The following is a 25,807-nucleotide window of genomic DNA, read 5'->3' as shown; positions in this document are numbered from 1 at the left end:
CCATCACACCCCCTATCTTGCCCTGTTCTATTATATCACACCCCCTATCCTGCCCCCCGTTCTGATAATATCATGCCCCCTGACTTGCTACTCTTCTGTTCTGATATCGCATCCCCTGTTCCGCTTTATCACGCCCCCGTCCTGCCCCTGTTCTCCTATATCGCGTCCCCTGTCCTGCCCAGTTGCGTCCCCTATTCTGACCCGTCGGGCGAGAGAAGGGGGCGGGCTAGGTGGGCGAACACCATCAGTTTCACCAGTGAGGTAGTGAGTGCTGTGCCTGCCGGCTTCCAGATCCAGTTCCCGCTGGCTGTGTGCACAGAACGGTGCGGGCTCTCCGCTGTCAGTATCGGAGATGAATCTGCCGGTGGTCGCTGCTCTGCTGCTCGGGCTCCTGGCGGCCGTTACCTCAGGTAATGTCAGGTAGTGTGCCCCTGACTGCCATGCTGGGAGCTGTAGTCCTCCTGGTGGCTGCACGGGACTTGATCTTTCTCTCGGAAACTTCTATTGCAGACTTGTGGTTTCTGAGAGTTGTAGTAATACCTGAATAGCGCAGCACTGGGAGTAGTTGTGGACTTGTGCCAATGATAGTCTCCATCCACGCGAGAAGGGACACAGCCGGAGATATGAAGCCGGTCACAGTCACGTGTGATCTCTCCGGGGGGAGGGGGCTCCTGTCATGATCACTGGGGGACCCACCACGTCTGCTCCGGGGGGAGGGGGCTCCTGTCATGATCACTGGGGGTCCCACCACGTCTGCTCCAGGGAAGGGGCTCCTGTCATGATCACTAGGGGACCCACCACGTCTGCTCCAGGGAAGGGGCTCCTGTCATGATCACTGGGGGTCCCACCACGTCTGCTCCAGGGAAGGGGCTCCTGTCATGATCACTGGGGGTCCCACCACGTCTGCTCCGGGGGGAGGGGGCTCCTGTCATGATCACTGGGGGTCCCACCACGTCTGCTCCAGGGAAGGGGCTCCTGTCATGATCACTGGGGGTCCCACCACGTCTGCTCCGGGGGGAGGGGGCTCCTGTCATGATCACTGGGGGTCCCACCACGTCTGCTCCAGGGGAAGGGGCTCCTGTCATGATCACTGGGGGTCCCACCACGTCTGCTCCGGGGGGAGGGGGCTCCTGTCATGATCACTGGGGGTCCCACCACGTCTGCTCCGGGGGAAGGGGCTCCTGTCATGATAACTGGGGGTCCCACCACGTCTGCTCCGGGGGGAGGGGGCTCCTGTCATGATCACTGGGGTCCCACCACGTCTGCTTCTTGGGAGGGGGCTCCTGTCATGATCACTGGGGGTCCCACCACGTCTGCTCCGGGGGAAGGGGCTCCTGTCATGATCACTGGGGGTCCCACCACGTCTGCTCCGGGGGAAGGGGCTCCTGTCATGATAACTGGGGGTCCCACCACGTCTGCTCCGGGGGGAGGGGGCTCCTGTCATGATCACTGGGGTCCCACCACGTCTGCTTCTTGGGAGGGGGCTCCTGTCATGATCACTGGGGGTCCCACCACGTCTGCTCCGGGGGAAGGGGCTCCTGTCATGATCACTGGGGGTCCCACCACGTCTGCTCCGGGGGGAGGGGGCTCCTGTCATGATCACTGGGGGTCCCACCACTTCTGCTCCAGGGAAGGGGGCTCCTGTCATGATCACTGGGGGTCCCACCACGTCTGCTCCGGGGGAGGGGGCTCCTGTCATGATCACTGGGGGTCCCACCACGTCTGCTCCGGGGGAAGGGGCTCCTGTCATGATCACTGGGGGTCCCACCACGTCTGCTCCGGGGGGAGGGGGCTCCTGTCATGATCACTGGGGGTCCCACCACTTCTGCTCCAGGGAAGGGGGCTCCTGTCATGATCACTGGGGGTCCCACCACGTCTGCTCCGGGGGAGGGGGCTCCTGTCATGATCACTGGGGGTCCCACCACGTCTGCTCCGGGGGAAGGGGCTCCTGTCATGATCACTGGGGTCCCACCACGTCTGCTTCTTGGGAGGGGGCTCCTGTCATGATCACTGGGGGTCCCACCACTTCTGCTCCGGGGGAATGGGCTCCTGTCATGATCACTGGGGGTCCCACCACGTCTGCTCCGGGGGAGGGGGCTCCTGTCATGATCACTGGGGGTCCCACCACGTCTGCTCCGGGGGAGGGGGCTCCTGTCATGATCACTGGGGTCCCACCACATCTGCTCCAGGGAAGGGGGCTCCTGTCATGATCACTGGGGGTCCCACTACGTCTGCTCCTGGGGAGGGGGCTCCTGTCATGATCACTGGGGGTCCCACCACGTCTGCTCCGGGGGAGGGGGCTCCTGTCATGATCACTGGGGTCCCACCACGTCTGCTTCGGGGGAGGAGGCTCCTGTCATGATCACTGGGGGTCCCACCACTTCTGCTCCAGGTTAGGGGGCTCCTGTCATGATCACTGGGGGTCCCACCACGTCTGCTCCGGGGGAGGGGGCTCCTGTCACGATTACTGGGGGTCCCACTACGTCTGCTCCGGGGGAGGGGGCTCCTGTCATTATCACTGGGGGTTCCACCACGTCTGCTCCTGGGGAGGGGGCTCCTGTCATGATCACTGGGGGTCTCACCACGTGTGATCCGTGGGAGGGGGCTCCTGTCATGATCACTGGGGGTCCCACCACGTCTGCTCCAGGGGAGGGGGCTCCTGTCATGATCACTGGGGGTCCCACCACGTCTGCTCCGGGGGAGGGGGGTCCTGTCATGATAACTGGGGGTCCCACCACGTCTGCTCCGGGGGAGGAGGCTCCTGTCATGATCACTGGGGGTCCCACCACGTCTGCTTCGGGGGAGGGGGCTCATGTCATGATCACTGGGGGTCCCACCACGTCTGCTTCGGGGGAGGGGGCTCATGTCATTATCACTGGGGGTCCCACTACGTCTGCTCCAGGGGATTGGGCTCCTGTCATTATCAGTGGGGGTTCCACCACTTCTGCTCTGGGGAAGGGGGCTCCTGTCACTACCACTGGGGGTTCCACCACGTCTGCTCCGGGGGAGGGGGCTCCTGTCACGATCACTGGGGGTCCCACTACGTCTGCTCCTGGGGAGGGGGCTCCTGTCATGATCACTGGGGGTCCCACCACGTCTGCTCCGGGGGAGGGGGCTCCTGTCATGATCACTGGGGTCCCACCACGTCTGCTTCGGGGGAGGAGGCTCCTGTCATGATCACTGGGGGTCCCACCACTTCTGCTCCAGGTTAGGGGGCTCCTGTCATGATCACTGGGGGTCCCACCACGTCTGCTCCGGGGGAGGGGGCTCCTGTCATGATCACTGGGGTCCCACCACGTCTGCTTCGGGGGAGGAGGCTCCTGTCATGATCACTGGGGGTCCCACCACTTCTGCTCCAGGTTAGGGGGCTCCTGTCATGATCACTGGGGGTCCCACCACGTCTGCTCCGGGGGAGGGGGCTCCTGTCACGATTACTGGGGGTCCCACTACGTCTGCTCCGGGGGAGGGGGCTCCTGTCATTATCACTGGGGGTTCCACCACGTCTGCTCCTGGGGAGGGGGCTCCTGTCATGATCACTGGGGGTCTCACCACGTGTGATCCGTGGGAGGGGGCTCCTGTCATGATCACTGGGGGTCCCACCACGTCTGCTCCAGGGGAGGGGGCTCCTGTCATGATCACTGGGGGTCCCACCACGTCTGCTCCGGGGGAGGGGGGTCCTGTCATGATAACTGGGGGTCCCACCACGTCTGCTCCGGGGGAGGAGGCTCCTGTCATGATCACTGGGGGTCCCACCACGTCTGCTCCGGGGGGAGGGGGCTCCTGTCATGATCACTGGGGTCCCACCACGTCTGCTTCTTGGGAGGGGGCTCCTGTCATGATCACTGGGGGTCCCACCACGTCTGCTCCGGGGGAGGGGGCTCCTGTCATGATCACTGGGGGTCCCACCACGTCTGCTCCGGGGGAGGGGGCTCCTGTCATGATCACTGGGGTCCCACCACATCTGCTCCAGGGAAGGGGGCTCCTGTCATGATCACTGGGGGTCCCACCACGTCTGCTCCGGGGGAGGGGGCTCCTGTCACGATCACTGGGGGTCCCACTACGTCTGCTGCGGGGGAGGGGGCTCCTGTCATTATCACTGGGGGTTCCACCACGTGTGATCCGTGGGAGGGGGCTCCTGTCATGATCACTGGGGGTCCCACTACGTCTGCTCCGGGGGAGGGGGCTCCTGTCATGATCACTGGGGGTCTCACCACGTGTGATCCGTGGGAGGGGGCTCCTGTCATGATCACTGGGGGTCCCACCACGTCTGCTCCGGGGGAGGGGGCTCCTGTCATGATCACTGGGGGTCCCACCACGTCTGCTCCGGGGGAGGGGGCTCCTGTCATGATCACTGGGGTCCCACCACATCTGCTCCAGGGAAGGGGGCTCCTGTCATGATCACTGGGGGTCCCACCACGTCTGCTCCTGGGGAGGGGGCTCCTGTCATGATCACTGGGGGTCCCACCACGTCTGCTCCGGGGGAGGGGGCTCCTGTCATGATCACTGGGGTCCCACCACGTCTGCTTCGGGGGAGGAGGCTCCTGTCATGATCACTGGGGGTCCCACCACTTCTGCTCCAGGGAAGGGGGCTCCTGTCATGATCACTGGGGGTCCCACCACGTCTGCTCCGGGGGAGGGGGCTCCTGTCACGATTACGGGGGGTCCCACTACGTCTGCTCCGGGGGAGGGGGCTCCTGTCATTATCACTGGGGGTTCCACCACGTCTGCTCCTGGGGAGGGGGCTCCTGTCATGATCACTGGGGGTCTCACCACGTGTGATCCGTGGGAGGGGGCTCCTGTCATGATCACTGGGGGTCCCACCACGTCTGCTCCGGGGGAGGGGGCTCCTGTCATGATCACTGGGGGTCCCACCACGTCTGCTCCGGGGGAGGGGGGTCCTGTCATGATAACTGGGGGTCCCACCACGTCTGCTCCGGGGGAGGAGGCTCCTGTCATGATCACTGGGGGTCCCACCACGTCTGCTTCGGGGGAGGGGGCTCATGTCATTATCACTGGGGGTCCCACTACGTCTGCTCCAGGGGATTGGGCTCCTGTCATTATCAGTGGGGGTTCCACCACTTCTGCTCTGGGGAAGGGGGCTCCTGTCACTACCACTGGGGGTTCCACCACTTCTGCTCTGGGGGAGGGGGCTCCTGTCATTATCACTGGGGGTCCCACTACGTCTGCTCCGGGGAAGGGGGCTCCTGTCATTATCACTGGGGGTTCCACCACTTCTGCTCCGGGGAAGGGGGCTCCTGTCATTATCACTGGGGGTCCCACCATGTCTGCTAAATTGCTAACCACTGAGCCACCACTTTGCCATATATAGTCCAGTGCTAACCACTGAGATACCACGTTGCCATATATATAGTACAGTGCTAACCACTGAGACACCACTTTGCCTTGTATATAGTCCAGTGCTAACCTCTGCACCACCACTTTACGTTATATATAGTACAGTGCTAACCACTGCTTCACCACTTTGATGACGTATATCTAGTACAGTGCTAACCACTGAGCCATCAATTTGCCATATATAGTCCAGTGCTAACCACTGAGCCACCACTTTACTATATATATATATATATATATATATATAGTATAGTGCTAAGCACTGAGACACCACTTTGCATTATATATAGTACAGTGCTAACCACTGCACCAGCACTTTGCCTTATATGTAGTAGAGTGCTAACCTCTGTGCCACCACTTTGCCATATATAGTAGTACTAACTACTGAGCCACCACTAACTACTGAGCCACCTTATATATAGTCCAGTGCTAACCACTGAGTAACCACTTTACCTTATATAGTACAGTGCTAACCACTGCACCACAACTTTGCCTTATATATAGTACAGTGCTAACCACTAAGCCACCACGTTACCTTATATATAGTCCAGTGCTAACCACTGAGCCACCACATTGCCGTATATATAGTCCAGTGCTAACCACTGAGCCACCACTTTACCATATATATGTATAGTACAGTGCTAATCACTGCTCCACCACTTTACCTTTCATATAGTACAGTGCTAACCACTGAGCCACCACTTTACCTGATATGTATTACAGTGCTAACCACTGAGCCACCACCTTACCTTATATATAGTCCCGTGCTAACCACTGCACCACCAGTTTGCCTTATATATCAAAGTACTAACCACTGAGCCACCTCTTTGCCATATATAGTTCAATGCTAACCACCGAGCCAGCAGTTTGCCATATATATAGTACAGTGCTAACCACTCAGACACCACTTTGTCGTGTTTGTAATCCAGTGCTAACCACTGCACCACCACTTTACCTTATATATAGTACAGTGCTAACCACTGCTCCACTTTGCCATATCTCTAGTACAGTGCTAACCACTGAGCCACCACTTTGCTATATAGTCTAGTGCTAACCACTGAGCCACCAGTTTGCTGTATATATAGTACAGTGTTAAGCACTGAGACACCACCTTGCCTTATATGTAGTACTGCTAACCACTGCACCAGCACTTTGCCTTATATATAGTAGAGTGCTAACCTGTGCGCCACCACTTTGCCATATATATATAGTAGTGCTAACCACTGAGCCACCACTTTACCTTATATATAGTCCAGTGCTAACCACTGCACCATCACTTTACCTTACATATTGTACAGTGCTAATCACTGAGCCACCACTTTACCTTATATGTAGTACAGTGCTAATCACTGCTCCACAACTTAACCTTACATATAGTACAGTGCTAACCACTGAGCCACCACTTTACCTTATGTTGTACAGTGCTAACCACTGCACCAGCACTTTACCTTATATATAGTACAGTGCTAACCACTGCACATCACTTCACCTTATATATAGTCTAGTGCTAACCACTAAGCCACAACTTTGCCTTATATATAGTACAATGCTAACCACTAAGCCACCACTTTGCCATATATAGTCCAGTGCTAACCAATGAGCTAGCAGTTTGCCATATATACAGTTAGGTCCATATATATTTGGACAGAGACAACATTTTTCTCATTTTGGTTATAGACATTACCACAATGAATTTTAAACAAAACAATTCAGATGCAGTTGAAGTTCAGACTTTCAGCTTCCATTTGAGGGTATCCACATTAAAATTGGATGAAGGCTTTAGGAGTTTCAACTCCTTAACATGTGCCACCCTGTTTTTAAAGGGACCAAAAGTAATTGGACAATTGACTCCAAGGCTATTTCATGGACAGGTGTGGGCACTCCCTTCGTTATGTCATTCTCAATTAAGCAGATAAAAGGCCTGGAGATGATTTGAGGTGTGGTGCTTGCATTTGGAAGGTTTTGCTGTGTAGTAAACATGCGGTCAAAGGAGCTGTCCATGCAGGTGAAACAAGCCATCCTTAAGTTGCGAAAACAGAAAAAACCCATCCGAGAAATTGCTACAATATTAGGAGTGGCAAAATCTACAGTTTGGTACATCCTGAGAAAGAAAGCACTGGTGAACTCATCAATGCAAAAAGACCTGAGCGCCCACGGAAGACAACAGTGGTGGATGATGGCAGAATAATCTCCATGGTGAGGAGAAACCCCTTCACAACAGCCAACCAAGCGAACAACACTCTCCAGGAGGTCGGTGTATCAATATCCAAATCTACCATAAAGAGAAGACTGCATGAAAGTAAATACAGAGGGTTCACTGCACGGTGCAAGCCACTCATAAGCATCAAGAATAAAAAGGCTAGACTGGACTTTGCTAAAAAACATCTAAAAAAGCCAGCACAGTTCTGGAAGAACATTCTTTGGACAGATGAAACCAAGATCAACCTCTACCAGAATGATGGAAAGAGAAAAGTATGGCGAAGGCATGGTACAACTCATGATCCAAAGCATACCACATCATCTGTAAAACACGGCGGAGGCGGTGTGATGGCTTGGGCATGCATGGCTGCCAGTGGCACTGGGTCACTAGTGTTTATTGATGATGTGACACAGGACAGAAGCAGCCGAATGAATTCTGAGGTCTTCAGAGCCATACTGTGTGCTCAGATCCAGCCAAATGCAGCCAAACTGATTGGTCGTCGTTTCATACTACAGATGGACAATGACCCAAAACATAAAGCCAAAGCAACCCAGGAGTTTATTAAAGCAAAGAAGTGGAATATTCTTGAATGGCCAAGTCAGTCACCTGATCTCAACCCAATTGAGCAGCATTTCACTTGTTAAAGACTAAACTTCAGACAGAAAGGCCCACAAACAAACAGCAACTGAAAACCACCACAGTGAAGGCCTGGCAGAGCATCAAAAGGAGGAAACTCAGCGTCTGGTGATGTCCATGAGTTCAAGACTTCAGGCAGTCATTGCCAGCCAAGGGTTTTCAACCAAGTACTAAAAATGAACATTTTATTTAAAATTATTGAATCTGTCCAATTACTTTTGGTCCCTTTAAAAACAGGGTGGCACATGTTAAGGAGTTGAAACTCCTAAACCCTTCATCCAATTTTAATGTGGATACCCTCAAATGAAAGCTGAAAGTCTGAACTTCAACTGCATCTGAATTGTTTTGTTTAAAATTCATTGTGGTAATGTTTATTTCCAAAATTGGAAAAATGTTGTCTCTGTCCAAATATATATGGACCTAACTGTATAGTACAGTGCTTACCACTGAGACAACACTTTGCTGTGTATATAGTCCAGTGCTAACCACTAAGCCACCACTTTGCCATATATAGTCCAGTGCTAACCACTGAGCCAGCAGTTTGCCATATATATAGTACAGTGCTAACCAGTGAGACAACACTTTGCCGTGTATATAGTCCAATGCTAACCACTTCAGCACCACTTTACCTTATATATAGTACAGTGCTAACCACTGCTCCACCACTTTGCCGTATATCTAGTACAGTGCTAACCACCGAGACAACACTTTGCCGTATATATAGTCCAATGCTAACCACTGCAGCACCAGTTTACCTTATATATAGTACAGTGCTAACCACTGAGCCACCGTGCTGCCAGTTAACAGAGCAGAGAAGAATAGATTCCCTGAATCCTCCTGTGACAGGGGCCATACACTTTATTCACAGGCCACTGTTCTGTGTTCTCCGCTGCTCCTGTGAGCTCCGCATTGGCTCAGTAGAACGTCTTGTAGTGCAGGGTTTCCTGGGACTTGCAGTTCTTTGTATGACTTAGGCTACTTTCACACTAGCGTTGTTTGCTGTACGTCGCAATGCGTCGTTTAGGAGAAAAAACGCGTCCTGCAAAGTTGCCTGCAGGATGTGTCTTTTCCCCATAGATTTACATTAGCGACGCATTGCGACGTATGACCACACGTCGCATCCATCGTGCGACGGTTGCGTCATGTTTTGGCGGACCGTCGGCACAAAAAAAGTTACATGTAACGTTTTTTTACGCGTCGTGTCCGCCATTTTCGACCGCGCATGCGCAAAAGAAACTCCGCCCCCTCCTCCCCGGACATTACAATAGGGCAGCGGATGCGTTGTAAAACTGCTTCCGCTGCTCATGTCGGGCATTACTTTCACAACGCGCGTCGGCACGTCGGGCCGACGCATAGCGAAGGCCCCGTGCCGACGCGAGTGTGAAAGAAGCCTTAGGTGAGTCTACATCTCTATGTGGAAGCTGAAAGAAAAGCCAGATATTACTGTGCAGCATGTGATAGAGCCATAAGTGGCCATTATGGCCCGGGATTCCTCTTTGTGGGGCAGGTGTACCCAGGGCCGGTTTTCGGCAAAGTGGGGCCCTAGGCAAAAGTTTAAAATGGGGCCCCAAATACTAACATATTGCACATCACACAGAAATAGTAAAAAGATCTAATGTTAAAAATAATAATAAAAAAAAACAAAACCTGCTATTCTCACCTTCCTTCATCCGCCAATGCGCGATGCTCGCAAGACCACTAAGTCATCTGGGTAATTTCGCAATGCAGCTCTGGGAACGGAAGCTGGCGGCAGCAGCGCGTGCATCGGGACAGCTTCGCTGGATGCCGAAGGTGAGTATATAACTATTTTTTATTTTAATTATTTTTTTTAACATGGATATGGTGCCCACACTACTATATGCTATGTGGGCTGTGTTATATACCACGTGGCTGCTATATACTACGTGGCCAGTGTTAGATACTATGTGGGCTGTGTTTTATACTACGTGGGCTGTGCTATATACTACGTGGGCTGTGCTATATACTACGTGGGCTGTGCTATATACTACGTGGGCTGTGCTATATACTACGTGGCCAGTGCTATATACTGCGTGGGCTGTGCTATATACTACGTGGGCTGTGCTATATACTACGTGGGCTGTGCTATATACTACGTGGGCTGTGTTATATACTGCGTGGCTGCTGTATATTACGAGGACAGTGTTATATACTACATGAACAGTGTTATATACTGCGTGGGCTGTGTTATATGCTATGTGGGCTGTTATATACTACGTGGGCTGTTATATACTACGTGGGCTGTGCTATATACTACGTGGGCTGTGTTATATACTACGTGGGCTGTGTTATATACTACGTGGGCTGTGTTATATACTGCGTGGCTGCTGTATACTATGAGGGCAGTGTTATATACTATGTGAATACTGTTATATACTGCGTGGGCTGTGTTATGCACTGCGTGGCCACTGTTATATACTGCGTGGCCTGTATTATATACTGCGTGGGCTTTGTTATATACTGCGTGTCTGCTATATACTATGTGGCTGCTATATACATACATACTCTAGAATACCCGATGCGTTAGAATCAGGCCACCATCTAGTAGATTACATAACCACGATATGTCTGGTATCTGCTCTACATATACTGTACAAACATACACACATATACCGTACATACATACAGATACACATATAAATACAGTATATGCAAACACATACATATACCATACATACACACAGATACACATACATATACCGTCATACATACACATACCGTACATACACACATGCATATACCGTACATTCACACACATACCGTACATACACACAGATACACATACATATATCGTACATACATATACATGCATATACCTTACATACATACACACATACCATACATACATATACACGTACTGTGCATACACACACATACTGTACATACACACATACATTATTACGTTATATACACATATTGTATACACATATCGTACATACATACACACAAATACAAATAAATACAGTATACCGTACATACAAACACATACCATACATAGATGTACCGTACATACACACAGTATATAGACATATAGTATAAACATACCGCACACACATTTACATACACATTCTGTATGTACATGCACATAAACAAACATATATACCATATATACATACAAATTTATTGCAGATACACACATACTGTACATACATACACATACTGTACATGCATACACACCCCCATACAAATATACCATACATACACAAATATACCGTACATACATACAGATACACATACACGTACCGTACATACACACATACAGTATATACACATATAGTATAAACATACATATACTGTATGTACATGCACATAAACATACATACACACATATACTGTACATGCATACACACAGCCATACAAATATACCATACATACACACATATACCGTACATACATACACAGATAGAAACATACACATAGATACACACACATACACAGATGCACACATACATACACACACATACAAGCATATACATACACACATACTAATCTGTGATATCAGCTCACAGGTGATCAGAGGAGCCCTGGATGAGGTCACATAGTTCATCAGGAGAGGGCTGCAGAACCCACTACTGTGGGGGATGGGGCATAGAGCAGACAGCACTGATATCAGCCCCCTGGTGCTGCCATGCTGTCCCGTGAAGTGAGCTCCTCCCCCATCTCTTCTCTGTGAGGAGACCCTGCAGCCTGCTCTGATTAGAACAGTGGAGGGAGCAGAAGACCCCCTGTAAGTCCAGCCCTTCCTCCACTGCTGTTCCTGTGTGCTGTGCAGCTGGGCCCCCTGACTGTGTAGGTGAGTACTCACCATTGGGACGCGCCATGCAGGGGGACAGACTGCAGCCAGTGAGCGCTCTCCTCAGTCTAGTGAGGAAAGCGTTCATTGGCCAGCGTCTCTCCCTGCATGACACGCCCCCTTTTTGATCTCCTGCACTTCGCGCCCCTCTCTCTCCTGCACTCGGTGTTCCATGATTACAGGAGGGAGTGAGAGGGGCCTGATCCTGCATGATACCGGGCCTGCCTGCAGGGGCCCCCCTCCACCTCTGGGCCCCAGAGCAGTGCCATCAGCAGTATGTCCACCACTGGCTGGGGGTCCCTAGGGCAGCGGGGGCCCTAAGCAGCTGCCTAGTCTGCCTGCCCCTAATGCCGGCCCTGGGTGTACCCCATAAGGCAGTGTTCCCCAACTCCGGTCCTCAAGAGCCACCAACAGGTCATGTTTTCAGGATTTCCTTAGTATTGCACAGATGATAATTGCATCACCTGCACAGGCAAGCAATCCATCACCTGTGCAATACTAAGGAAATCCTGAAAACATGACCTGTTGGTGGCTCTTGAGGACTGGAATTGTGGACGTGCTGCTATCTGTCACCTCCACTGACCTCTCCTCTCACCATAGATGACCCCTGGAGGAACATCGTGGCTTGAAAGATACAGGTGCACACTAAGGGTACGTGTCCACGTTCAGGATGGCCGGCGGTATTGTAAGAGCGGCAAACCCGCTCGGCGCTAAGCCCTGCCCCCTTCTGGGACGCGATGATGCCGGATGTGTTCATTGCACACATCCGGCATCATCGCACCCCTCGCATAGGGCCCTGTGTTATTCCTTGCGGCGACGCAGCGTCGCCGCAAGGAACACGGACATGCTGCGATCTTAAAAGACGCGCAGCATGTCCAGAGTCGCAGGGCCGACGGATGCGTGTTTCCACGTATAGTGGACACGGGATTTCATAAAATCCCCTCCACTATGCTGTAACATCTGGACACTGCGTGTTTGATGCTGCGGCCCCACGCAGCGTCAAACACGCAGCGTTTCCTGAACGTGGACACGTACCCTAAGGCCTCTTTCACACTTCCGTCGGTACGGATCTGTCGCTAAGCATCGGCGCGACGTACCGATGGACGTTGTGCAAATTTGTGCCTGACGTGGGTTGCGGATGCAGTTTTTCAACGCATCCGCTGCCCGTTCTGAAGTCCGGGGAGGAGGGGGCGGAGTTTCGGAAATGGCGGATCCCTTAAGTTTTTTCGTGACGATGGTCCGCCAAAACACGACGGATCCATTGCACGATGGACGCGACGTGTGGCCATACGTTGCAATCCGTCGGCAATACAAGGCTATGGGAAAAAAAAACGGATCCTGCGGGCACATTTGCAGGATGTGTTTTTTTCCAAAAACAACGGATTGCGACGGATTAAAAAAAACGCAAGTGTGAAAGTAGCCTAAGCTGCAGACATGTAAGGGGACGTTCCCACGGTCAGGGATTGCTGCGGGTTGGATGCTACGTACTTATGCAGCAGCCAGATGTTCTAGCACAGGGGATGGAAATTCTAGAAATCATGGCAGCTTCTCTTGTGGAGACACTAGACGCAAGAGAAATAACATTAATGGAATGTGTTGGATGTGGTAAATCCGGATGGTTCAGTGATCACAGAGGATTTACCTGCGTCCCAATCTTCTAGTTCTGGAAGGAACAAGTTGGCAACATATTGCAACATATATCTTTTTCCATTCTTAAGAACGGCCTCTTCTAGAGCCTGGATGCTGGGTGGAGAGCGATGACAACTTGTCTATGCAGAATGCCTCAGAGATGTCCGTTTGGGGTCTGGTCAGGAGACACTTGGCCACTGAGAAACTTTCACTGTGTTCTTCTTAACCCCTTAGTGACAGAGCAAATTTTTCAGTGAGTGAGGAGAAGCCTGTCCAACTAGTCTCCCGGCCAGCTCAGTCAGTCGTGGCTTTTCAGAGTAAAACATGCAGGTCTGAAATCATCCATCCGGTGCCTGATACTTGCTGCCGGTGGATTGGGCATGATGTGTCCACTGTTAGGTTCTTTTTAAAGACTGCACATACTCGTCTAGGTATTGGTGATCGATCTCCTTGACATTGAGCTGTACACCATGTAAGAGAAAAGCTCTAACAGCGACAGAATGAAAGCAGAATGTAAACTTGCTTATTTTCAGCTCGTAAAAACTCCACTTTCATGGCTGCTGTATAAATCTGTATGACGTGAACTCCTCGGAGGTGGATGGATACATTTAGTCTGTGGCAGTGTGATGGGGGCAGGCTTAAGTTTTTTGGGTCACTGCGAAATGACCTTTTTTTGGAAATAGATCAGTGTGTGACAATCTCTACATTAATGGTCTAATGAACAGTAGGAGACCCCCTCATCCATTCTCCTTCCAAATCTCTGTGTTGGTGGTTTCCCGCTGCAGTCAGCAAGTTACCACCTACAAAGGGGTAAATAAGTATTTGATCCCTTGCTGATTTTGTAAGTTTGCCCACTGACAAAGACATGAACAGTCTATAATTTTAAGGGTAGGTTAATTTTAACATTGAGAGATACAGTATCAAAAATAAAATCCAGAAAATCACATTGTATAAATTATATAAATGTATTTGCGTTTTGCAGTGAGAAATAAGTATTTGATCCCTCTGGCAAACAAGACTCAATACTTGGTGGCAAAACCCTTGTTGTCAAGCACAGCAGTCAGATGTTTTTTGTAGTTGATGCTGAGGTTTGCGAACATGTCAGGAGGAATTTTGGTCCACTCCTCTTTGCAGATCATCTCTAAATCATTAAGATTTTGAGGCTGTCGCTTGGCAACTCGAAGCTTCAATTCCCTCCATAAGTTTTGTATGGGATTAAGGTCTGAAGACTGGCTAGGCCACTCCATGACCTTAATGTGCTTCTTTTTGAGCCACTCCTTTGTTGCCTTGGCTGTATGTTTTAGGTCAGGGGTCTCAAACTCGGCTGGGTATATGGGCTGCACACGGAAAAACATTTAATTTCTGGGGCCGAAAATGCAAATAATGCATGACAAAATGACATTTTTAGTGATACCATTTTTTTCTCTATATACCTTTTGAACTAGTCCCTATCTTGTAGTAATGCCCCATGCTGGTCCCTATCTTGTAATGACCCATGCTGGTCCCTATCTTGTAGTAATCCCCCATGCTGGTCCCCATCTTATAGTAATGTGCTCCATGCTGGTTCCTATCTTGTAGTAATGCCGCATGCTGGTCCCTATGTTGTAGTAATGCCCCATGCTGGTCCCTATGTTGTAGTAATGCCCCATGCTGGTCCCCATCTTGTAGTAATGCCCCATGCTGGTCCCTATCTTGTAGTAATGCCCCATGCTGGTCCCTATGTTGTAGTAATGCCGCATGCTGGTCCCCATCTTATAGTAATGTGCCCCATGCTGGTCCCTATGTTGTAGTAATGCCCCATGCTGGTCCCTATGTTGTAGTAATGCCCCATGCTGTTCCCTATGTTGTAGTAATGCCCCATGCTGGTCCCCATCTTGTAGTAATGCCCCATGCTGGTCCCTATCTTGTAGTAATGCCCCATGCTGGTCCCTATGTTGTAGTAATGCCCCATGCTAGTCCCCATCTTATAGTAATGTGCCCCATGCTTGTCCCTATCTTGTAGTAATGCCCCATGCTGGTCCCTATCTTGTAGTAATGCCCCATGCTTGTCCCTATCTTGTACTAATGCCCCATGCTGGTCCCCATCTTGTAGTAATGCCCCATGCTGGTCCCCATCTTGTAGTAATGCCCCATGCTGGTCCCCATCTTGTAGTAATGCCCCATGCTGGTCCCCATCTTGTAGTAATGCCCCATGCTGGTCCCTATCTTGCAGTAATGCCCCATGCTAGTCCCTATCTTGTAATAATGCCCCAGGCTGGTCCCCATCTTGTAGATATGGCCCCATCCTGGTCCTCATCTGGTAGTAACGTCCCCATCCTGGTTCCATTCTTGTCGTTATATCCCCCATCCTTGTACCCATCTTGCAGACAGGTCTCCCATCCAGGTCCCCCCATATATTGCAGACATGTCCCCCATCCTGGTCCCCCCATATTTCAGACAGATCCCCCATCTTGGTCCCCCATATTTCAGACAGGCCCCCCATATTTCAGACAGGTCCCCCATCCAGGCTCCCCCCATATTTCAGACAGGTCCCCCATCCAGGCCCCCCCATATTGCAGACAGGTCCCCCATCCAGGCCCCCCATATTGCAGACATGTCCCCCATCCAGGCCCGCCCATAATGCAGACAGGTCCTCCATCTAGGCCCCCCCATATTGCAGACAGGCCCCCCCCATATTGCAGTCCCCCCCATTTTCACATACACATAACAGAGAAGGAAAAAAAGATTCTTCTCACCTGTCCTCCGTTCCCTCGGCGTCCTTTCTGCTCCTGCAGCCCGGCAGGCACATAGACCCCTTAACGATCGCGCTCGCTCCAGCAGCCACCGACATCCGTGCTGTAGTGCAGTGTATTGCCGCGCAGAGACCGGCTCTCTGCACAGCAATACTAGTGTCAGCCGCCGGCCTATCAGAGGCCAGCGGGCCGCATGAAGCAGACGAAGGGGCCGCATGCGGGCCGCGTGTTTAAGACCCCTGTTTTAGGTCATTGTCTTGCTGGAAGACCCAGCCACGACCTATTTTTAATGTCCTGGTGGAGGGAAGGTTATCACTCAGGATTTTATGGTACATGGCTTCATCCATTCTCTCATTGATGCAGTGAAATAGTCCTGTTCCCTTAGCATAGAAACACCCCCAAAACATAATGTTTCCACCTCCATGCTTGACGGTGGGGATGGTGCTCTTTGGGTCATAGGCAGCATTTCTCGTCCTCCAAACACGGCGAGTTGAGTTAATACCAAAGACCTCAATTTTTGTCTCCTCTAACTGCAGCAATCTTCTCCCAATCACTCACAGAATCATCCAGGTGTCCATTGGCAAATTTCAGACGGGCCTGCACATGTGCCTTCTTGAGCAAGGGGACCTTGTGGGCACTGCAGGATTTTAAACCTTCACGGCGTAATGTGTTACCAATGGTTTTCTTGGTGACTGTGGTCCCAGCTACCTTGAGATCATTAACAAGTTCACCCCATGTAATTTTAGGCTGATCTCTCAGCTTCCTCATGATCAAGGATACCCCACGAGGTGAGATTTTGCATGGTGCCCCTGATCGGTGTCGATTGACCGTCATTTTGTATTTCTTCCATTTTCTTACTATTGTACCAACAGTTGTCTCCTTCTCACCCAGCTTCTTATTTATGGTTTTGTAGCCCATTCCAGCCCTGGGCAGGTCTATGATCTTGTCCCTGACATCCTTATAAAACTCTTTGGTCTTGGCCATGTTGTAGAGGTTAGTGTCTGACTGATAAATTGAGTCTGTGGACAGGAGTCATTCATAAAGGTGACTATGTAAGACAGCTGCCTTTATTACAGGTAACGAGTTGATTAGGAGCATCTAACTGGTCTGTAGGAGCCAGAACACTTAATGGTTGGTAGGGGATCAAATACTTATCTCTCACTGAAAAATGCAAATAAATTTTATAGAATTTATACAATGTGATTTTCTGGATTTTATTTTTGATATTCTATCTCTCAATGTTAAAATTAACCTACCCTTAAAATTATAGACTGTTCATGTCTTTGTCAGTGGGGGGCAAACTTACAAAATCGGCAAGGGATCAAATACTTATTCCCCCACTGTAGATTATTTGGGTAACGTGGCCTGTACTGGAGCAGAAAAGCCAGCGATGTGTCAGGTCTTCAGGATGCCAGCCTTTCACTGTCTGTGTCATTTATACAAGGGGGAGGAGATCCCATCATATACTTGTTTTTACTTTTAGGAGAGGTGGATGCGCCCGATCAGTGTGTGGAGGTGCAGGAATGCTTCCATGACTGTATCGCTTATAGTGGGGAACAACGTTTTGACCTAAATGTAATAGTTGGGACCAAGGACAAAGCTGGTGGATGCTCGAAGATCTTCTGTGGAAAGATCACATGGAACGGGGAGATCACCCTGAGTTGTACCGATGCTAATGGAGTCACACGACGTGTAAACTACACCCGGACTGGTGAGTGTCCGCCACAGGATTAATAGGGTGGAGGCCGTACATGTACACTGCTTTCTCCATTCACTTCTATGGGAGTTATGTTTACAACCCCCATTCTCCATAGATGGGACCCTCCTGTATCAGTACGTTCTGCCAGAGAAGATCAGTGACCACTGATCATTGAGCCAATCAGATCGCAGCAGTACTGGAGTTATAGGTGGCCACGTAGACTGCCAGCCACATAGTGGAGGGAGAAGGATGCAGCAGCACAGAGTATTTCAGAAATAGTCTACTAATAATCTGATTCGTCACATTAGACTCCCCCTTTATATAAATGAATAACTCCGTAATTGACTGTTTAGAATTCATGTTTCTTATCGTGTAACATGTCGGTGTTTCCTCTCTAGGATTAGATGACCCAACAAGCGCAGCCCCATCGATTACTGGCCCGAGGAGCATGGCCCCCAATAGCTTTGACCCAAAGAATACCACAGGTTTGTTTAAGGAGGTATTTTTCATAGATGTGAAGGGTTATGGTGTTATTGAGAATCTGTCAGCAGGTGTTTGCTGTGTAATCTGAGGGCAGCATAATGGAGGGACAGAGACCCTGATTCATAGAATCCTAGAATGCCAGAGTTAGAAGAAGTCTCCAGGGGCATCGTGTCCAGCCCCCTGCGCAATGCAGGATTCACTAAATCATCCCAGACTGATGTCTGTGCAGCCTCTGTGTGAAGACTTCCATTGAAGGAGAACTCACCACCTCTTGTGGCAGCCTGTTCCACTCATTGATCACCATCACTGTCAGAAAGTGTTTTCTTATATCTAATCTGTATCTTCTCCCTTCCAGTTTCCTTCCATTGCTTCTTGTGTTTCCATGTGCAAGTGAGAATAATGATGATCCCTCTACACTGTGACAGCCCTCCAGATATTTGTAGACAGCTATTAAGACCCCTTTAGCCTTCTTTTTTCCAAGCTAAATATTCCCAGATCCTATAACCGCTCCTTGTAGGACATAATCTACAGTCGGCTCACCATCCTGGTAGCTCCTCTCTGAACTTGCTCCACTTTCTCTGAACTTGATTCCAGGGATGGGTCACTCACTTGGCTGCTTCCTGCGACTTTGATAGAATCCCTGTTTTCTCTGCTGTAGATGTAGCAGTGGTCAGAATGCTGCGCTGTGTATAACCCCACCCACACCCCTGATTGGCAGCTTCCTGTTCAATCTGCCAATCAGTAATGGGGGCGGGGTTACACAGGTTGGCCAGACTTCCCTGCATGTGAGATATAGTCCTCTAGTGATAATCTCTTGCTGATAAAACACTGATTGTTTTGATACACAATGCGGATGACGCTGCCGCTCTATATAACACCACAATAGCTGTAGCTTTGGAATCTGCTGCCCCACTTACACATACCAAAGCTCGCAAAATCAACAGACAGCCCTGGCACACTAGCCTGACCAAAGAACTGAGGCGAGCTTCCAGGGCTGCTGAGCGCAGATGGAAAAGATCCCACTCCAACGAGCACTTCATCGTATTCAAACAGTCCCTCACTACTTTCAAGACCACACTCGCCACAGCTAAACAAACCTACTTCACATCTCTCATATCCTCCCTGTCTCACAACCCTAAACAGTTATTCAACACCTTCAATTCTCTCCTCCGTCCCCCAGCACCTCCTCCCTCCCCACTCATCTCAGCTGAAGACTTTGCCTCATTTTTCAAGCAGAAGATTGATAGCATCAGAGACAGTTTTGGTCAACAACCCCCAGAGCCCTTCCTCCCGACTTCCCAGCCCTCCACCTCCAAAACCAACTTCTCCACCATTACAGAAGATCAACTCTCCACTCTACTCTCAAGATCGCATCTCACCACCTGTGCACTTGACCCGCTCCCATCCCACCTCATCCCAAACCTCACCACAGTCTTCATCCCAACCCTAACCCATCTCTTCAACCTATCACTAACAACTGGTGTTTTCCCCTCAAGCTTTAAACATGCCTCCATCACACCTATCCTCAAGCCCTCTCTTGACCCATCCTCTGTATCTAGCTATCGCCCTATATCACTTCTCCCTTATGCCTCCAAACTACTGGAACAACACGTTTACCTTGAACTGTCCTCCCATCTATCTTCCTGCTCCCTCTTCGACCGCTTACAATCTGGCTTCCGGTCACACCATTCCACTGAAACTGCCCTAACTAAGGTCACCAACGACCTCTTAACCGCCAAGAGCAAGCGACACTACTCTGTCCTCCTCCTCCTGGACCTGTCCTCTGCCTTTGACACAGTGGACCATTCCCTATTATTACAGACCCTCTCATCCCTTGGCATCACAGACTTGGCCATATCCTGGATCTCATCATACCTAACAGGCCGGACATTCAGCGTCTCCCACTCACACACTACCTCCTCACCTCGCCCCCTATCTGTCGGAGTCCCACAAGGTTCAGTCCTTGGGCCCCTGCTCTTCTCCATTTACACCTTTGGCCTGGGACAGCTCATAGAATCTCATGGCTTTCAGTATCACCTCTATGCTGATGACACACAGATCTACATCTCTGCACCAGATATCACCTCCTACTACCCAGAATCCCTCAATGTCTGTCCACTATTTCATGCTTCTTCTCCGCTAGATTTCTGAAACTTAACATGGACAAAACACCATTCATCATCTTTCCCCCATCTCACCCGACCCCCCCCAACGAACCTATCCATTACAGTAAACGGCTGCCCACTCTCCCCAGTCCCACAAGCTCACTGCCTCGGGGTAATCCTTGACGCTGATCTCTCCTTCAAACCACATACCAAGCCCTTTCCACTTCCTGCCGACTTCAACTTAAAAATATTTCATGAATCCATACATTCCTCAACCAAGAATCTGCAAAAACCCTAGTCCATGCCCTCATCATCTCCCGCCTCGACTACTGTAACCTCCTACTCTGTGGCCTCCCCTCGAACACTCTCGCACCCCTCCAATCTATTCTAAACTCTGCTGCCCGACTAATCCACCTGTCCCCCCGCTATTCCCCTGCCTCTCCCCTCTGTCAATCCCTTCACTGGCTCCCCATTGCCCAGAGACTCCAGTACAAAACCCTAACCATGACGTACAAAGCCATCCACAACCTGTCTCCTCCATACATCTGTGACCTCGTCTCCTGGTACTTACCTACACGCAACCTCCGATCCTCACAAGATCTCCTTCTCTACTCCCCTCTTATCTCCTCTTCCCACAATCGTATACAAGATTTCTCTCGCGCATCACCCCTACTCTGGAACCCTCTACCACAACACATCAGACTCTCGCCTACCATCGAAACCTTCAAAAAGAGCCTGAAGACCCCCCTCTTCCGACAAGCCTACAACCTGCAGTAACCACCGATCGACCAAACCGCTGCATGACCAGCTCTATCCTCACCTACTGTATTCCCACCCATCCCTTGTAGATTGTGAGCCTTCGCGGGCAGGGTCCTCTCTCCTCCTGTACCAGTTATGACTTGTATTGTTTAAGATTATTGTGCTTGTTTTTATTATGTATACCCCTCCTCACATGTAAAGCGCCATGGAATAAATGGCACTATAACAATAAATAATAATATTAATAATACTACAACACATCCTAATAAGTGACACATCACTGAAATCAGGTTCTCTGCCCTTACATCATGCTGCCTTCAGTTTATATAGTAAAAACATATTCCCTTTTGTGCACATGATCACAACGTCTATGGATGGTGGGGACTGTGTCTGTATTCAGAGGTTGTAACTTTATTTTGTACTTTACATTTAAGGGTTAAGTCCTGGTGCAATGACTGGGATTATAGTAGCTGTCATTGCCGGGGTCGTCATTGCCGGGGTCGTCATCTACTACAAAAAGAGGTAATCTTGGATGGTTCAGTCTCATATTCTCTCTTGCACTGTAACTTGTGACTTTTTCAGCAATTCTGAGTTTGTCCTATTAGGACCCCCTAATCCACGTTCTGGGATATCAGAGGGGACCCTCACCCCTGTCATATGTGTAGTGGGAGCTGTGATACACTAGGAGAGCAAAGTACTGCAGTGCGCAGGCGCCAGGAAAGGTCAGAGAGGCCCAGCGCCTGCGCACTGCAGTACTTTGCTCTGCCCTCAACAGGGCAGATAAAGTACGCTGGAGTCGGAGCCGCAGCATGAGGACAAGAAGAGGACGTCATCATAAGAAGATGGGAGGCCTCGGATCGGACCGCTCCCCCAGGTGAGTATAATCTAACCTCTTTTTCTCCTCTTTCAGCTGACATCGGGGGCTTATCTACAGCATTACAGAATGCTGTAGATAAGCCCCTGATGCCGGTGGGCTTAGCTCATCTTCAATTTTGGGGGTGACAGGTTCCCTTTAACTAGAATAGGATGCGATACCCCGTAATCCTGTCGGTGGCACCTCCCGAGGAGTAATGAGGGGTATTGGATAAAGGAAAGACAATTTAAAGGGAATATGTCAGCAGATTTTTACTCCTTCATCTGAGAGCAGCATGATGCAGAGCCCCTGATTCCAGCAATTTGTCACTTACTGGGCCGTGTGCTGTAGTTTTGCTAAAATCGCAGTGTTCTCTGCTGCAGATCTGATAGTTCTGACTGATGAATTCAGTAGAACCCTATCTACATCACTGATTGGCAGCTTTCTGCACAGTGTACACAGATCTGCCAATCGGTGATGTGGGCGGGGCTTGATAACCTGGCAGCAGTGTTACTAGTCCTCTAGTGATAATCTCCTGCTGATAAAACAGTGATTTTAGCAAAACTATAGCAAGCATCCCCGTAAGTGACACATCGCTGGAATCCGGATCTCTGTCTCTGTATCATGCTGCTCTCAGATTAGGATGCCAAAAATTTGCTCTACAGACACTTTGGCCAAAATACAGGTCACGTGGCTAAAGATTGGTCTGTGCTGCACGTAAACGGGGTCACATTACAGCCGCAACAACAAGTTCCAAAAATCCAGTTAGTTCTGACTTGCACGTGGTGGTTCCATTTTCCCTTGCACCATCCTGTACAGAGGGACCTTTCTTTGGCTGCACATACTGTATCGCGGGCAAAGCCGCCCTCTGAAGCCGGACTACCCTTAATGACTAGTCAGTGCTGATCCGACTTCCGTGACCCTGTCAATCAGTGGTCGGGCTACGAGCACAGATTTCCCTTCATTACCAGGCACAGCGCCACACATCTCATTGTGGCGGTCTCTGGTATTGCAGGCAGAGTCCCATTCACTTCCATGGTAGCAGCACATGTCCTGTGGACGCCAATTCTCCCGTCTGTCATGTACGGCCGAGATGGAAATTAACCCTTTAGGCTCCACTTATAGAACACTGTTTGTAGAAAACTTATTTGATTATTGTTTCTTCTCTCCATTCAGAAAACGATGTGACAGAGCCAAGAAGAGTGGGGTCGGCGCGGCCTCTCCCACTGAACTTATACACCTTAATGGCAGCTCTGCTGTAACTGACCATGTAAAGATGCAATCTTGACAGCCAGTTGTTCCAACAGGGCGAATTACTGAAGTCTTGGGGAAAATAAAGGACAATCCTGTAAATATTAAGTCTCTGCATAAGTTTGATGTATTTTCTCAAAAGTTTAAAAATGTATGAAATGTCTATAATTGTACTTCAATAACCAGAGAAACATCCGCCTAAAAATACTGAAGTAACAATCCAAACTTTTTGTCACATCTCTAAAATGGTAAAGTGCTGCAGAATATATTGGCGCCCTAAAAATTATTATTGTGTTTGTTCACACCCTCCATGCACTTATTAGCCCTCTGTGTCTGTACTGTGCACATACTGGATGGTGACCGGTTCATGCAGCGTTAAGCAATTACTCTATTTATTATATTATGGCCGGACCGTACAATATAAGCAAATCTTACCATTTACCCTTCGTGTACCCCCTATTTCCTCATAGATTGTAAGCTTGCGAGCAGCAGGACCCTCGATCTTTTTGGTATGTGAATTATGTGTTATTCTGTAATGTCTTTTATTGTCTGCACAAACCTGTGCAATGTAAAGTGCTGTGGAATATGTTGGTGTTCTAAAAATAAAAATTATTATAACTGTATTTCATGCCATCTAGTGGCCAACAGTCCACACAGCGTGTAATTATCTTCTGTATATTTATATTAGTCTGTCACTAAAAACTTACACTTCAGACTAACCACATGGTCTTTATAGGAGATGGAGCAACAGTCCGTGTTTATTTATGGTTTGTGATTGGTGTGTGAAGCTAAACCTCCGTTATGTTTTCACTGTCCCTGTGCAGGAGGGAGCACACAAATCCCTCTATCCTTACAGCTGACATCACTACTCAGCTGTACCCGAGGGATATCCGCACGTAATAGCGGAGGAGACGAGCAATATCGGCAGAGGGCAGAGTGATTTGTGTGCTCTGTTCTGCACTAAGGTGATAGCAGAAGAGACTACTAATGTCAGCAGAGAGGAGAGAGTGATCTGTGTGCCAGCAGTGAAGTGATAGGAGAGATGGTCAATGTCAGCAGAGAGGAGAGGGATTTGTGTGCTACCTCTTTCACGGAGACCGTGTACAGATGGTGGAGGTTTATTTTCAGACACTGCTGGCTGTGGATATGCCAGTGCTGTCAGCACCCACCTGAAAGTAGCACAGGTTGCCGCATGGTATGTGCAGACAGGAAGTGATGTCACGTACCACTGCGGCCTATGATTGGCTGCAGCAGTCATGAGACTTTGAGCAGTGTGTCATCATAAAGCATCTGATGATAGAATGACCCCTTTAACCCCTTCCCGACCTTTGACGCCACGTAGGCGTCATGAAAGTCGGTGCCAATCCGACCCATGACGCCTATGTGGCGTCATGGAATGATCGCGTCCCTGCAGATCGGGTGAAAGGGTTAACTCCAATTTCACCCGATCTGCAGGGACAGGGGGAGTGGTACTTCAGCCCAGGGGGGGTGGCTTACCCCCCCCCCCCCCCCCCCCCGTGGCTACGATCGCTCTGATTGGCTGTTTCACTTTCAACAGCCAATCAGAGCGATTTGTAATATTTCACCTAAAAAACTGGTGAAATATTACAATCCAGCCATGGCCGATGCTGCAATATCATCGGCCATGGCTGGAAACACTTATGTGACCCCCCCCACCCCACCGATCGCCCCCCCAAGCCACCGATCTATGCTCCGGTCCCCTCCGTCTTGTGCTCCGCTCCCCCATCCTCCTGTCCGCTCCCCCCGTGCTCCTATGCCACCCCCCGTGCTCCGACTCCCCCCGTGCCCCGATCTCCACCCCCTTATACTTACCGAGGCTCCCGGTGTCTTTCCGTCTTCTCCATGGGCGCCGCCATCTTCCAAAATGGCGGGCGCATGCGCAGTGCGCCCGCCGAATCTGCCGGCCAGCAGATTCGTTACAAGTACATTTTGACCGCTGTGATAGGTTCTATCACAGCGATCAAAATAAAAAAATAATAAATAAACCCCCCCCCTTTATCACCCCCATAGGTAGGGACAATAATAAAATAAAGAAAATATATATTTTTTTTTTTCCACTAGGGTTAGAACTAGGGTTAGGGTTAGGGTTATGGCATGTGCACACAGTGCGGATTTGGCTGCGGATCCGCAGCGGATTGGCAGCGGATTGGCCGCGGATCCGCAGCGGATTGGCCGCTGCGAATTCGTAGCAGTTTTCCATCAGATTTACAGTACCATGTACACCTATAGAAAACCAAATCCGCTGTGCCCATGGTGCGGAAAATTCCGTGCAGAAA

General features: G+C 50.1%; 2 protein-coding genes across 2 annotated transcripts in view; both read left to right on the top strand.

The window, feature by feature from the left end:
• Window positions 1–25,807, top strand: part of LOC143767327 (uncharacterized) — a 760,398-nt gene that overhangs the window by 296,707 nt on the left and 437,884 nt on the right. The window lies entirely within an intron of this gene.
• Window positions 99–24,204, top strand: LOC143767318 (uncharacterized). The gene is made up of 5 exons (XM_077255558.1): window positions 99–410; window positions 17,844–18,071; window positions 18,458–18,544; window positions 21,841–21,928; window positions 23,436–24,204. The coding sequence occupies exons 1-5, from the start codon at window positions 353–355 to the stop codon at window positions 23,545–23,547; spliced, it is 573 nt and encodes a 190-aa protein (XP_077111673.1). The 5' UTR covers window positions 99–352; the 3' UTR covers window positions 23,548–24,204.

Source organism: Ranitomeya variabilis, chromosome 4 (assembly GCF_051348905.1).
Source record: "Ranitomeya variabilis isolate aRanVar5 chromosome 4, aRanVar5.hap1, whole genome shotgun sequence".
In the NCBI taxonomy this organism is placed as follows: Eukaryota; Metazoa; Chordata; class Amphibia; order Anura; family Dendrobatidae; genus Ranitomeya; species Ranitomeya variabilis.
The sequence above is the reverse complement of the archived record's forward strand: the minus strand, read 5'-3'. Positions and strand labels throughout refer to the sequence as shown.